This window comes from Rhododendron vialii, chromosome 13a, assembly GCF_030253575.1.
Source record: "Rhododendron vialii isolate Sample 1 chromosome 13a, ASM3025357v1".
NCBI classification, from domain to species: Eukaryota; Viridiplantae; Streptophyta; class Magnoliopsida; order Ericales; family Ericaceae; genus Rhododendron; species Rhododendron vialii.
In genome coordinates this window covers 16,608,819-16,623,748 of record NC_080569.1, presented here as the reverse complement: position 1 = coordinate 16,623,748, position 14,930 = coordinate 16,608,819, and the positions used below count along the sequence as shown (strand labels likewise).

The window sequence follows — 14,930 nt, the reverse complement described above, 5'->3', positions numbered from 1 at the left end:
CATCTCAATTAAAAATTGTTCAAAACAAGCACTTCCCTGTCATATTTTTTGTTAATTTCTCGCGGGCACCTTTAAAATCACATTCTACACACATTAAACGGTTCGAATCATAAAAATTTTGATTGGAAACTATGAGATTGAGATTTGAAGTGTTTTTTTAGATGTTTTTATAGGTGTTTCTGGAACAGCCCTGATTTATACGAGGCGGTTCCAGAGATACCTAAAAAAATATCTCATAATTATTGATAAAGTTTTAATGATCCGAGCCGCCCAATGTGATCCGAACGTGATTTTAAGAGTACTTTCAAAAAATGACCGAAAAGGGCTTGATCTGAGCAGTTTTTATTTAAATGGTTTCAATTAAAAATTGCTTAAAACAAGCACTTCCTGGTCATAGTTTATATTAATTTCTAGCGGGTACCCTTAAAATCACATTTTGCACATATTGAATGTTTCGGATCATAAACATTTGATCGGAAACTATGTGATTGAGATTTGTAGTTTTTTTTTAGATATTTTTATAAGTATCTCTAGAACCGCCCTGTTATTTATATACATAAAAAAAGAAGTGGAATGCAATAATCAGTCCTTTTCTTACAATTTTTTCCTGTTCTCACCGAATGACAGAAACAAGGAGGGCCTAGGGGAGAACTGGTCACTGGTGCTTGGGACCTTTGGGTTTGTGGTGCGCCATAAAAATTGAAAACAATGAAATGAGCAGTGGCCCTCCCTTATTTTTATTTTTTATTTTTGCCTATTATCATCCTGTAGATACTATTTGAAAGGAAAGTCCATTAACACAAAATTTTGCACAATATTATACACACACAACATGCTTATGTGACATTGTATCATTGGATAGTGTAAAATGGTATCTCATCCATTGCCCGATGACATAATGCCACATAAGCATGTTGTATTAGTAGCATACCTCATGTGTATATATAGTTTACATTAAGAGTTAGATAGGAGTAACCCCAAGAAGTTGGGCTGGTGGTTTAGGCCTGAGATGCGTGCACCTTGGCTAAGTCCCACATCGGTAAGATGTGAGAAGTACCTTTTGAGCCACGTGGTTAGGCGAAGGGTTTAACAAGCCAGCTGGTACAGGTCATTACAATTTGTATCAGAGCACAACCCTGGTCTACATGGTGGGGACTACCTAGCCAGCTGGTACAGGTCATTACAATTTGTATCAGAGCACAACCCTGGTCTACATGGTGGGGACTACCTCTAGAATCTGGTACGAGCACACAGATCTGCTGTACAGATCTAAGTGCTATACTATGGCCATCAGAAGAAGGTTGCCGGACTAATGCAACGAGCATAAGGTGGGGAGATTGTGAGAGTCCACCTTGGCTAAGTCCCACATCGGTAAGATGTGGGAAGTGAATATGGTATATAAGTGATTCTGACTAGCTACTGTATAAATTTGAGCTTAACCTTTTCAGTCACGTGGTTAGGTGAATGGTTTAGCAGGTCAGCTGGCGCGGATCGTTACATGGGACTTGGTGGTTTGCTCCCTTCTAGGGCAAATTCAACGTGACCCCTTGAATTTTCTAATTTGCATTTGTACCCCTATCAACCTATGATATATTTCATTTAACCCCTCAAAATTGCACTTGTGTTCCGTTAGACATATATAAATTATCAATTCAATGGCACTTATATCTCTGGAAAAGTACAAAAATAATTCGTTAATAAATATGCTTAGCTTTCTCTATTAAAAATAACTCTCTGTCTATCAATTTATTGATCTAGTATTCTATACAAAGTCTATTGATTGTGTTGTGTTTTTGAGAGATTTAGAACTTTGATTCATAATTTAATTGCTAGGCATTTCATTGTATGGTTTTAGTATCTTCAAAATTATTTGTTGATTGCATGTGAAATTTGTGATTTTCAATATAGTCCGAAAATTCATCTCTAAAGCTTCTAAAACTTGGACTTAGAATAATTTTGTGCTTGATTGAAAAAACATATTTTCAAGCTTATGATTACTAGTGCCCCTCTTGTCTTCATTTTTTTGATCTGCAACTGCTCTCTTCCAAGGTCTCAGGTTGCTCTGGTTTTAATTGGGCTCTCCACAAGTGAGCGGTAGGATTGGGCTCTAAGGATTAGTCGAGCTGCACGTAAGTTGGTCTAGAGACCTGAGTTATAAAAAAAACGTTGCTATCCACACAGATGATCCGAGTTGTTCATTAAATGTAAAACATATTTTTGAGGGTCACCACCAAAAATCAGCTCAATGCAATACCTATAGGTGCTCAATCCAATTATCTAACTTTTCATTATCCGAAAACACTTTTCTTTTAGATTTTCGGACAATGAAAGGTTAGACAATTAGATAGAGCATCTATACATATCGGATTGAGCTGATTTTTAGCAAAAGACCCTTGAAAAAATGTTTTACATTTACTGAATGGCTTGAATCGTTTGTGTGGGACCCGTAGTGGACCTCACACTGTGATATGTGCACATTTGTTGTGTGGGTAGGCTTTCGGGAAAAAAAGAAGAAGAGTTAGATAGGAGTATCGATTACATCAACTTATTGTACTAAACATGATTATCTTTATCGTTAGCAGCTTTTGAAATTATACTCGAGCAAAATAACCCATTTCATAGCGATTAGGAAACTTACAAAATTCAAGAAAAAATGAAAAAAAAAAAATTAACGTAAAACTTAATAAGACTTCAGGAAAAAAAAAAAAACTAAATAAGCTCAAAAAATAATTTAGTCCAAGCCTCGTCCTAGTGAGTTATATATATTAGTTTTTAAATTATGATTTTCATAAATTGTCCACTGAACTAATAGACGAGTTGGCAAATTAGCTAACTTCCATTTCTTCCTACGATTTTGCAAGTAGGGATGTCAATTTACCTTGCCCTAATTTGGGCGGTTCCTCAACTCTTCTTTTGGGTTTCGGTTGGATTCGAGTATGAAATTAGAACATTTTTTAGGTTTGGATTGGAGAGTTGGAGCTAGAGTTGTCATTAGGTAACCCCGACCCATTATTTGGACCCATGAATGCTGCAGAACAGCTCTCTGCCGAGCTGCCGATCCGACAATTCATATCAGTACAGACGGCTCAAATCAAATCTAAGTGTCATTGATTGCAGCCGGATTGGCCGCTTTGCCGCATCCCCCATTCCCCCATTGTTTGGACCCCGGAGACATTTAGGCTTTTACCCGCAGTCACGATTCACGTTACAAACATATAGTAGCACCCCTTTATATCCAATGGGGGGAGTATTTCCGCCCTCCATCACAGAGAGATCAAGGAATAAATACATCTTTCATCCAATTCTCAGACACTGAAAGTTCACATGGATCAAACATGTTTGGCTACAAAAGATCTGTTTCCCAGTTCACAAGTTCCTACAAATAAAATATAGGAGATGTCGTGGGTAAGAAACCTAATCAAACTGTACGTCGAAAACAGCATGCAAAAGATGAAGGGGTCGGCCTCATTGAAGAGACAGTCCCCTACCCTTCGAGTTTTATTGCTGTGAGTTGCAACTTCTTCTTCTCCGGAGATTGTAAACAACTCAAATAGAAATTCAAACAAGTGAAATGAAATAATAACGCCACACGTATTCATTAACTCATCTGTTGGATCGGATCGTTGCGAAATATTCGAAAAGGGCCAAAGTAGGGAAATAAAGATTTTGATAGCAATAATCATCATAGCATAGGTCAATGGCATGAAGCTAAAGCCAGTTCCTGTCAACTCTAGCAAGCATTACAGAGCTCTCTAGTTTGAAAGGAATACTCAAAATGAGCTCAATAATCGGGACCTACAGTGAGCAGTAACATATATTGACTGCACAACTTGTTTCTCTGCACAATAGCACTTCTTAACACAACATTTGGTGAGGGAAAAATATACAATAGAGAAGCTCAGAGAATAGACAAATAAGACAACAGTAAGCATTTGAATGACATTCATGACATGTTCCGCAGTCTAGAGACTGTCAGGTCTGCACCACCGAAACCGTCCATTATTGCTCTTGCTGAAGGGAACTCTGCCCTAGATGTCAAACTAAGGTTCACAAATACAAGAAGCAGCAGCAGATTAGAAGTGATCCAAGTAATCAGAGAGTTTAAGGGATAAACTGATCACAGTGCATGCATTCAGACAAGGCACATTCTGGATAAAACTCCGCGCATTTGTAAACTGGATGTTCCCCAATTATGGTCCAGTTTATTGGATGTAATGCATTTTTGCATTGTATGTATATCCTATAAAACTAAAGATAAGGTAAACTTTACTGCAAGTGATTTGAAGGATGTGCATGAGAGATGGTTGTAGAACAAAAGTGAAATTATGTGGGATGGTTCAAGGTCGGATTTTGTTGTCACATCAGCAATTAGAATTATATCACAAGGATCAAGTGAACAAAGAAGAAAGAGAAATTGAAGAGGGCACAGAGGAGAGAAAAGAAAGATGAAGCTGAAAGCACAAGCTTAAACTATCACAGTCAAAAGCCCTAAAGCTTCAACTTCGGATCAGAATTATCAGATTAACGTAAAGACTAAAACTAGGGCTGCAAATGAACCAAGCCGTTCGTGAACAGCTCGATGTGCGGCTCGTTTTGGGATCGTTCAAGCTCGGTTCCTTAAGTTTTTATTGAGCTCGAGCTTGCAAAAAATTAATAAACAAGACTGAACATTAGCATGCTTGGCTCGGCTCGAGCTCAAGCTCGCAAAAAATTAACAAAATACCGATCTTCTTCAAAAGCTACTAATATTGTAGAGATTTCCATTCATCTTGTTGACGGAGGCTTTGAAAATCAAGCGCGGCGTACATGTTTGGGAAAATAAATCACTCTATTGAGGGACAACCATTTACTACATGTTCAAGCTTGAGCTCGTCAAAAATTTAATAAACAAGCTTGAACACGACACAACTCAGCTCGGCTTGGCTCGTTTGCAGCCCTAACTACAACCTACCTTAATCAAATTAGATCTTGATAAGTCCTAATAGTTGGATTATCAGTCAGCCTACCCATGAAATAGTTGAAGATCTGTAATAGTTTTGTAATCAGCAGGTAAAGATCCATAATAGTTTTGAAGTAAGCAAATGAAGATCCATAATAGTTCAAAGGTAAACTAGTGTAAATGGTATTGATCGATATGAAGTGAGAACAGCCAAAAGTTAGCTATCAATCAGCTACATAGTTTGTGGAACGTTAAAATTTACTTCACCTGCAGCATATAAGTAACATTCACAAGATAATGAGATATTATGTTTACAAAAAGGTTTTACCAAATCAACAAATGTAAGCAATTGAAACTTACGGCTCTTGTGTACCTAAACAGTTCTTTTGATACACCTCCTTCCATGAACTATACTCTTTCAATAACAGGAACAAAAAAACCCCAACATAACCACTTTGCCCCTTACGCTAACAAGCTCTACATTAAGGTGCAGTGCCCACCTGACCATTTTGTCTGTGTTAGGTGATGATGTCTGTGTAAGCAGTTTTCTAGTTGATTTTTAGTTCAAAACAAGAACATATAATATCTAGTGTTAAACACCTGTATTGGTCACTGCCCTATGTAAAATAATGGCTCTATATCATTTTAAAACCATAAGTCAAAGAGGTCAAATATATTACTCCCTCCGTGCCGATTTGTTTGTCCAATCTCGGGTTTCCAACTTATTAAGGAAACCAAATCTGATTCATTGATTTGAAAATTTACATAATCTGAGCCATTGATTTTGAAATTGGACAGTCAATTTGGAACATGTATAAGTCAAAAAGGGGACAAACAAATCGGGATGGAGGGAGTATGAAACACAACCAATGACCAACACGTTTATGTTTCGTAGGAGAAAAGCAATACTACTGGAATACCGAAATTCTAATTTTCCCACCTACACATACCGAAGTGCACAGAAACACATCAAAATACTACAAAACATACCAAAACATGACTTAACGAGAAATATCCAACGGTGAAATTTCATACATTCCCAAATTCTTTGGCATTTCCACTATGTTCCCTCTAAGATTACAAAATGCTTAAAACCACGTCCAAAATGTTTCCTACAACTGAAAACCTTGAACACATCATTAAAAATATTGCAACAAGCGTTTACCTGCTCCGAAGAACAATACAAGGCATGCCTATATGTTCAGCTCCAGCAATTCCAGATTGGCTTCCAGAAACGAGCACACAGTTGTAAACAGGGACCCCAGCAAATTCTGCTCCTGCTCGCTGTGCAGCCACAATCTTCTTTAAGCTGGAAAACCGGAAACCTCAAAACACCAGATAAATATAGGGTGACCAAAGTCAGAGTATTGACCAATCAAACAATGTTAAATTGCTATATCAATCTACAATTTACGACTAAAATACCTTCACCAAAGTCAGAAGTATATGTTTCAAAGGGCAGTACACGTACAAACACCTAAGATTATGTCTATGTGACATCCTTGGTATGCCCTCCTAGGGAGAGGAAATAGATGAAGGCACAAGTCTATGAGACAGGTAAATTTTCAGATTGATATATACAAGTGCTTTTTCAAATAGACGATGACAAAAGCTTATGATGTGGTTCAACAATGTGGGTGCATCTTTTCCAAGCCATGTTCCTGTTAAGTTACTAGTTGTCCAAAAGCTTACGTTGTTAGGAAATGGGCCCAACAATGTATATCAAGCTATCTAACACCCTCCCTCACGTGCAACCCCGTCTTGCACATGGAGATGTAAATTTTCAGAGAAAGAGAGGAACAAAATACAAAGGGGAGAAGCAGAATGCAAACGGGGGACAAATGCAGACAGAGAGACTTGAACCCAAGACTTCTTGCAACCTAAACTCTAACACCATGTTAGGTTACCAGTACTCTCAAAAGTTTAAGCTATTAGGAAATGGGCCCAGGAATGTGTATTAAGCTATCTAAAAGTTCCATTGTAGCCCAAGTCTAACACGGGGATGGGAAACTAGCGGTAATAAACTATGTAAAAAAGCAAGGGAGAAAATAGAGCACATCATAGTAGCTTTTGTTGCAAGTTTTTTTAAAGGCACAGTCACAGGGGAATACCAAATCTTTAAGAGTGGGTATCAAATTATGCCTACTCATTCCACATATAATTCAGGTGACATCCCTAGTTTCAAATAAATTTACCATCTAACACGTGTGAACAGGAAGAAATTCTAGTAGTAGTCAAACAGATTTAAATTTCCATTAGGCAGCAATAATGGATTGACAAGAACAAACAAATTTCCTCCAAGTATTTGCAAATGCAAATGTGGGAGTAAAACAGGACTAACCTTTCAGGTGAGCTTGTATCAATATCAACACTTAACTTTAGCATCGATGCAACATCTTCTGCAATTCTTTGTTTCTCAGCAGAAGCTGGCGAAAGAATATAGGCCTTTAACACACAAGCTTTGCCTTGAAATACGTGATAAAAATGAAAAATGTTTCCAAGCCACCACCAGGTGGGGAGTCTACCTGCTTTCCTTGCTTCTTTGGCTAGTTGCTCATCCAAACTAGAAGATACACCTTTACCAAGTACAAGTTGGCCATAAAAACTCTGCTCCACCTCATCATTCCCAACCATCTTTATCTTCGATATTCTATGCTCACCAAGTTTTTCAACAATGGATCTGGTAATATTTCACAAAAGAACAAGGAAACGAAAAAGGAAGAGGAGGAAATTTTAAAATATGTTGATCTATTCCCTAAAGAATCATCAATGTTTTACATACAAACACTCAGATGCTAAATAGTACTCTTATACTTGGGGGTATAGCTTTTGATTCTTAGGGCTGATATCTTAAATTATCATCCTGCTATGTCCTGGTAGGTGTGCCTCGTGATAGATACAACACCACGTGAAACTTTGGTGCTGATGAAACAAACCTTGATATTTTATCACTGCTTCTACTGTAGGCTGTCAGGATGACAACAGGTATGCCTTCATCACACGCATCATCAATAAAACTGCAAATTAAGGCAGAAATATGGTTGCAGGTGTTAATTAATGCAGAGGATTGTCATTTATAATAAGCAATTTATCCACACACACGCAAAAAAAAAAAGCAACATTAAACACTCTGTGTTATGCATCAAAAAAAATTGCAATCAACAATCCAGAAACTCAAAAGGAACATGATTGCAAGCTATTCTAATCTCTTGCAAAGACATAACCATCACCAATGCACTAAAACTTACAAACATTAACCATAGTGTTAGGAAAGGCATCTACGGTCCTATTACGACAAATCAAAGGAGTTATCGAGTTTTATATTAGATAGCTTAAGCTACGAGAATACGCATGAGTCATGACAGAATTTTTTTTTTTTAATGGGAATACACATGACAGATAAGATCACCAGATTATTTAAGAACAACTCACTCTTCAACGCCAGGTCTTAAAGGTAAACTTTTTGACAACACCAAATCATCCAATGCCTTCTTCTGCCAACAGTTAACCAATAGTTCAGTATTTTGCAGTACAAAACTCCCTGCATCTTAAAAGGGGAAGTCAAAAGTTTGTGATCACATACAGAAATGATATTCTGACAAGATTAATCAGTCCAAGGAAACCATTACATAAAGCCAATAATGGTACTGAGAGGAAAAGTGAATTTGACAATTAGGAAAGAACAAACAATCTCCACCGAAAAATGGAAAAACAGAAAGAAAAAAAGTTTGCAATCAATCTTGTGGAAAGATGGGAAGGGGCAAATTCTTCTATGTTAACTGTTACTATAAACCAAGAAGGGATCATGGTTAAACCATATTTTATGTTCATTCTTAACTGCCTGAGCCCTCTCATATCATTTGTATAGTGGAGTTCGTCATTTATCGACGGATTTTTCGGGATTTCTCTAAAACAGTTAATCAAGTCAAAGCATCCTATCCGTTGCATCCCCCCGATGCCCTGCTGCACCAGATGGAGCAGTTTTTTCTCTGTCCATCAGTATCAATTATACCTTTTCTCGCAACACACTTTTCATAAATGTTTCCTTCTCACTTGTGGGTAGAGAACTAGGCCAGCCAATCTGCACAACGAAAGAGCATTGAACGAATTTTTAAAGAGAGACATAAACCAACAATGTCCCAAGACATATCTATCAGGATACAAATTCCCTGAAAATAAATCTGAAGAGCTCACCCTGTTAAAATACAAGATTAACATCATTTCTTCGTCACCAGTGCTCTTCCTAGAGAAAGAAATAAACACAACACTTAAGAACAGACCATTACACCAACAAAAAATGGTCATTATGTTAAAACTACTGAAGAAGATTAATCCTGGAAGTGTAATGGACAGGGAAAGTGCGATTTGACTAGAAGAATGAAAACCTGAGTCACTCATAACAGTAATACGTCTATGAGCTGCCAGTGCCCTTAGCACATACCAGTAGAACATGAACGAAATGCAAAACATTTTACTTCATAAAGAGCAAAACTAATTATTTTTTATGTGTGAGAATTTCTGTCCTAAGTACAGTAAAACCTTAATAGAACAAAAAATCATGGCTTGATCTACATCTTATCTACTATCTTACACGAATCACACCTTACAAGGTCTAAATAGATAGGTTCAGTCCAGTTTGCACAGTCCAGCCCAAGCTTTCGAAATGCTGATTCATCAAAGAAAAAAGATTCAAATTCTGTAACATGTATTCCAAAACTATTTGTGATTGTTTGGATGAAGTATTGATTTCAAGTTTCAAGCAACATATAAAAGTTACTTTCTCCACCGCACCTACATTGAAGGCTTGACGGTTGCCCAAGCGATAAACATCCATTAGGACCCTGAACAAAATGGAAAGCATTAGGGTGAAAATTGAAATAACAACGAAAAAGGAAGCCACAAAATTAGAAAGTCTCCATGCTCACGGCAAGTTCATATCTTTGGCCAAGACGCCCATTATTTTAATACAAAATTTTTTCGTAGTTCATCCATATTCCCTCTATTTCATCTGAAAGTCCACTCTTGTCCTCCATGAGGGCAAGCAAATAAGTGCTTGTCCTACATGAGGTCACATGTTTGAATCCCACGAAGGCTATGATGCACGGACATGGACACGGGAATTCTAAAAAAAAATGGGGATACGGACACGGCGGGGACACGCCACGTGTATATTTAATTAATTAATTAATTATTCATATATATATATATATATATATATATATATCAATTTTTGAAAATAGCCAATCTCATCAAGTGATTCATTATGAAATTCTTAATGATTGATGTATCATTTGTGATAGTTTATATGATATATTAGATAGGAAACGTCATGGACTCCTTGTCAATTTTTTTGTTCTCTCTGTAACTTTCCTCTCTCCTTTCTCTCTACCACTTCCATCGTTTAGGGTTTTCCCCTGGTGAATCCCTTCTTGTTTTCCCCCCACCCTTACCCGTGATGCGTGTTTTTTCCTTTTCTTGCCCCAATGGTCCGACCTCCCGTGGTGGTTCTCGTTCAAGTTGTCTGGTGCTTCTCTAGTTCAGATCGGAGCAAGGAGGCGACGAGTGGTGGTCGGCCTACCAGCAATCGACGGTGTGGCTAATAAAGGTGAGGCTGGTTTAGGATTTTTCTTCTTCTAGCTGTTTTGTCTAGATTTCTCCCGGCTGGTTTCCTCAGTCCGGTGACTATACCAGTCTGGTTTCCCCAGATTTGGTGGGCGGCGGCGGGTTAATAATTTTAGGTTAGGGTTCTATTGGTGTGGCTTTGTTTATCCTGTCTCGCTGTGACCATGTTTACCGGCAAAAAATTGACTCGTGGCCAGGGCTTGCCGTGGCAGCGGGGGCTTGCGCCAGACTTGCGTTCATTGCTCATGTCTGGGAGGTCTCTTCTATTGGTGTTTGCTCGCCGACATTTCGTGCTCTTCTGACAAAAGGCGTGCATGCGATTGGGGATCTTCTACTTTCAAGGTTTGACTGGGTTCTATGCCCACAATTTTTGATGGTATGCTTTTGCAGTGGTGCCCATGTTTGGGCTTTGATAGTATTGGTTCTTTCCTATATCTTTTGTTGAATCATTGTGTTGCCTTAGGGCTTTGAAATGAATGGAATTGACTGTTCTTCAAGAAAAAAAAAAGATAAGATATGTTATGTATTAAGTTAATTGTGAAAGTCAATAATAACATATTTACCTTCAAAAAAAATTTAAAAAATTACAGATGCACCCCAGCCGTGTCCTATAAGTGTCCCACCCGTTCCCACTCCAAAAATTAAATTAAATACGTGTCCCACGCGTGTCCCCATGTCTTTGTGTCCAGACACTGCGATACCTAGGTGTTGGTGCTTCATAGCAGAGAGGCTAAACATCCAAACCTTGGGACCACTAGAGGGGTTGGCCGGTCGTTAACTTCAGAGCCCCGAAATTAGTCAAGGTGCATGCAAGCTAGTCGGGACATCTGGTCATCCAAAAAAAAAGTCCATTCTTGTCTATGTAGTACGTAAACAAAAATAGACTAGTTAGAAAGGTGAAGTATGTATAACTGACAAGTGACACGTTACAGTACTCAAAACCTATAATATTCTTAAGGTCAGAGGCTGCACCAAAGAGGACGAAAGAAGACAAAGTTGTTTAACGTAATTATTTCTTGTATATTGAAGCACTCACGCATGAGGTAGAGTGATGTAGCTCAAATTAAAGACTTAAGAACAAATGGTTGTCCGAGAGCAAACTAGACGAGTCTGCAAGAGCAGACATGAAGGCTTGTGATATGATAGGTGTGGAGGGCCGAACCTGACTGCCCTTATGGGCCTAATCCGAATATGCTTTACGGGTTGAGTAGACGACATAGATATGATGGGCCCAACATAGTGGGCCAAGCCCACACGTTCTGTTTGGGCCTAACCCAGGTTATAAGCCCATAGGGTGGGCAAGATGGGCCGATCAGCGGTGGACCGTGCCGAACGGTCCACCTGTTGGGCGTCTCAGGTGTGAGCTGACGTCAACACCATGGGTCGGCCTGACCCGGCATGTGGATCCACAGGCAAATCCCTCCATGCGACTCTAGATGCTTCTGGAAGAACCCGAGGCCATGTGCTGGCCAAACGTCACCATGACGTCACTAACCGAGGTGGTTATGGGTGACATCATGGGAGTGTGCCTTGCACGCCTAACTTGGGGAGCAAGTACGTTCGCCTATAAGGATTAGAACATAAACCGTAAGAAAGGTACGCCGTTACACCTTGTTATAATACTCTCCTTTCCTTTCTCTTGAACTTACTTGCTCATCGGAGAGACATAAGGCTGCCAACAGCCCTACGTCTTGTTGCAGGTCACGAGGAGGAGCACAGAAAGCGGATCCGGGAAGGTCAAGCAGAAACCACCACCCACGATAGCTATGGACCTCAACAACGCCGAGTAGGAAAGAAGATTTATACAGATGGACTCCAATTACACAATTCAAGTGTGGGCACTAGAAAATGGGAAATACCCCTTTAATGAAAATTTCACCAACTCAAGTGAGATGGTATAACTTTATTGATATTAGCACTAGATTTTGGAAATCGAGACACCAAACAAGGGCAACCGCACCAAACAGAGCCTTAAATCCCAATCAATTGGGGTTGGCTACATGAATCCATTTTTCCCATTGAGCTCTTTCGAATGGCATCGTGTTCAATGAGATTCAAGAAACCTAGATCCTTTCGACTACCGCCACTAATGTCAATTTTGGTCTACCACTTCACTTCCCTTAATGTAACCTACAACTGTAACTATATCACTCCTCCTAACTACCTCCTACCTACCGCATTGATCGATCTACAATATACATGTCCAAACCACCATAATCTATTTTCTCTTATCTTATTTTCTATCGGTACAACACTACAACTCCTACCACCAAGTGATTATTTTGTTTCTAATTCTATCCCGCAAAGCCTTACCACACATCCACGACGAATTCGTTTCTAATTTTATCCTCCAAAGTCTAACCACACAATCATGGGTTCCTTATGATACTGGGGTCTACAGGGGATTTCTCAATGTGCATAGCGTAGAAGGAACCAATACACAGTAGACTTGCACAAAAACATGCAAAGTTACGTATGGAAGAAATAACAATATCAACCAAAATCAAGCAACACGTTAGAGAATCTTCAACCCCAAGCCATCACATTTGCCAAAACGATAGTATAGCACAATCAGACAAACAAAATCACATTTATAGCTTTGGAAAAATCCTGTGCGGCTGTGCCAAACTCCAAACCATCTCTCTCTCTCTCTCTCTCTCTCTCTCTCTCCTGATGAGCCCCAGAAAATGGAACAAGCCAAATTGCTCTCTCATAATTTCTCTATAACAAATGAAGCAACATAGGTCAAATTTAGACACTGCAGCGAGCTAAAGTATGAGAAACTACTCGAGATTATATGGTACAGTCAAATTTGCCAATACATGTAAACCTGCGTGGGTCCAAATGCGTGTGGATACCTATACATGCATACATTTATTGAGACACACACACACACACACACATAACATCAGAATATAACTAACCCTTCAACTTCAAGTAAAACAGCAAGTTGTTGAGATGAATTCTGCTGAAGAGAGCTGCCGGAAGCTGTGAACCGCTTCTTGAATTGCAAACTGTTGCCGCGGAAATTGAAGCTTTTACGGCAAGTATAGGATAATAGAGGGGGAAAGTGAAGATGGTTTAGGGGGCTTTGATGGTATTTGCTGCTTCTTCTGTTGTTGATGCCAAGAGTGTGCAGAATTCTAAACGAAGCTGTTTCCATTTCAAAAAGGAAGAATTAGGAGTAATTTATGTTTTTTCTGGAGATTCGTGGGGGCAGGTGAAATTCCGCTTTCACAGCAGCTTAATACTCCTACAATTTGGGGGTTCAAAGGAAATGAAATTGCGAGGGGCCCTTGTCAAAAAAAAAAAAAATTTGCGACGGCCCCTATTTGCAACCCATATTTTCTTCACACAGCCCACTTTCTTCATATAACCCATTCCCCATATTCTAAAATATAATTTTCCCCCAAAAAATCCATTAAATGCACCTAATCTTCCCATTATACCCCTCACCTCTCAAAACACCTAATGTAACGCCCCGAATTTTGGGAACGTTAAATAGACATTTCCATTGAAAATCTAAATAGAATCTGGCTCAATATTACATCATAATTCTCACAAGAGTATTTTTATTCAACAAAAGGAGGGGAAACTAGGGTTCCTATCTACTGCTCCTCGGCTCCGAAAGTCTCTAAGGTGTAGAGTTCTCCCTGTTCATTTGCAAAGTCTGACACATTATACCAACGTCGCCACCAGTATAATATGTCAGGGTTACCAAAGGTAACACCATGAGCTATGAAAGCTCAGCAGAACAATCTCATATCCGCTAACCCATAACTTACACATAATAGGGCATAGAATCAGTGAGATCCACATAGTACATGCGTATTTAACAAAATAATTAACAAAGACACATCTACATTCACTATTCAACTAACGTTGGTGTCCGTGATTTCTGAGTTTCTCCTACGCAATATCTCTTAAACCGTGTCTCCATTTTCCACTTTTCATTTTTCAAATCGACATTTCCAAAATCATTTTTACACATCCAACCTCGGTTCCGCCGCTCCGAGTTTCCGAGTATCCGCACAATGGTTCCGCCGCTCCGGGTTCCCATTGGCACACAATATTTGCATTGGCTTCTCTCCACGGATAACCAAGCCATTCCTCACCATGGTTCCGCCACTTCGGGTTCCCATGGGAACGCACACAACCTCACAATGGTTTCACTGATTCGGATCTCCATTGGAACACACACACATTCCCACAATGGGCAAGTCCGGCCACATTGCGATTTCAAAACACACCTTGTCATTAACACACCCTAGGTGTCATGTTTCTATCTTCCTTGATTTTTATGTCTCGTCACATGCATAGACTCCGCGGTAGGACTTTTCACGTATACATAAATCATTTATTGAAATCT

General features: G+C 39.1%; 1 protein-coding gene across 3 annotated transcripts; it reads right to left on the bottom strand.

The window, feature by feature from the left end:
• Positions 1-3,650: 3,650 nt before the first annotated feature.
• LOC131313022 (CBBY-like protein) lies at positions 3,651-13,839 on the bottom strand. Of its 3 annotated transcripts, none has more exons than XM_058341072.1 (11): positions 13,486-13,838; positions 9,731-9,780; positions 9,542-9,605; positions 9,134-9,182; positions 8,952-9,020; positions 8,372-8,433; positions 7,876-7,956; positions 7,465-7,619; positions 7,281-7,365; positions 6,105-6,248; positions 3,651-4,040 (listed from the first exon to the last, which is right to left on the bottom strand). In XM_058341072.1, exons 1-11 carry the CDS (start codon positions 13,722-13,724, stop codon positions 3,944-3,946), a joined length of 1,095 nt encoding a protein of 364 aa, XP_058197055.1. In that variant the 5' UTR covers positions 13,725-13,838; the 3' UTR covers positions 3,651-3,943. The 3 variants fall into 3 exon arrangements, with proteins under 3 accessions (XP_058197055.1, XP_058197056.1, XP_058197057.1); XM_058341073.1 differs by having other exon boundaries at positions 7,317-7,365; XM_058341074.1 differs by lacking the exons at positions 9,542-9,605; positions 9,731-9,780 and having other exon boundaries at positions 13,486-13,839.
• Positions 13,840-14,930: the final 1,091 nt, after the last annotated feature.

Bases quoted from the DNA above. Each gene is read 5' to 3' on its own strand.
- LOC131313022 (XM_058341072.1), bottom strand. From the start codon at position 13,724: ATGGAAACAGCTTCGTTTAGAATTCTGCACACTCTTGGCATCAACAAC. The intron at 9,781-13,485 runs GTTAGTTATATT...CATTTTGTTCAG, and splicing joins GTTTTACTTGAAGTTGAAGG to GGTCCTAATGGATGTTTATC. The intron at 4,041-6,104 runs GTAAACGCTTGT...TGTGAACCTTAG, and splicing joins TGTATTGTTCTTCGGAGCAG to TTTGACATCTAGGGCAGAGT.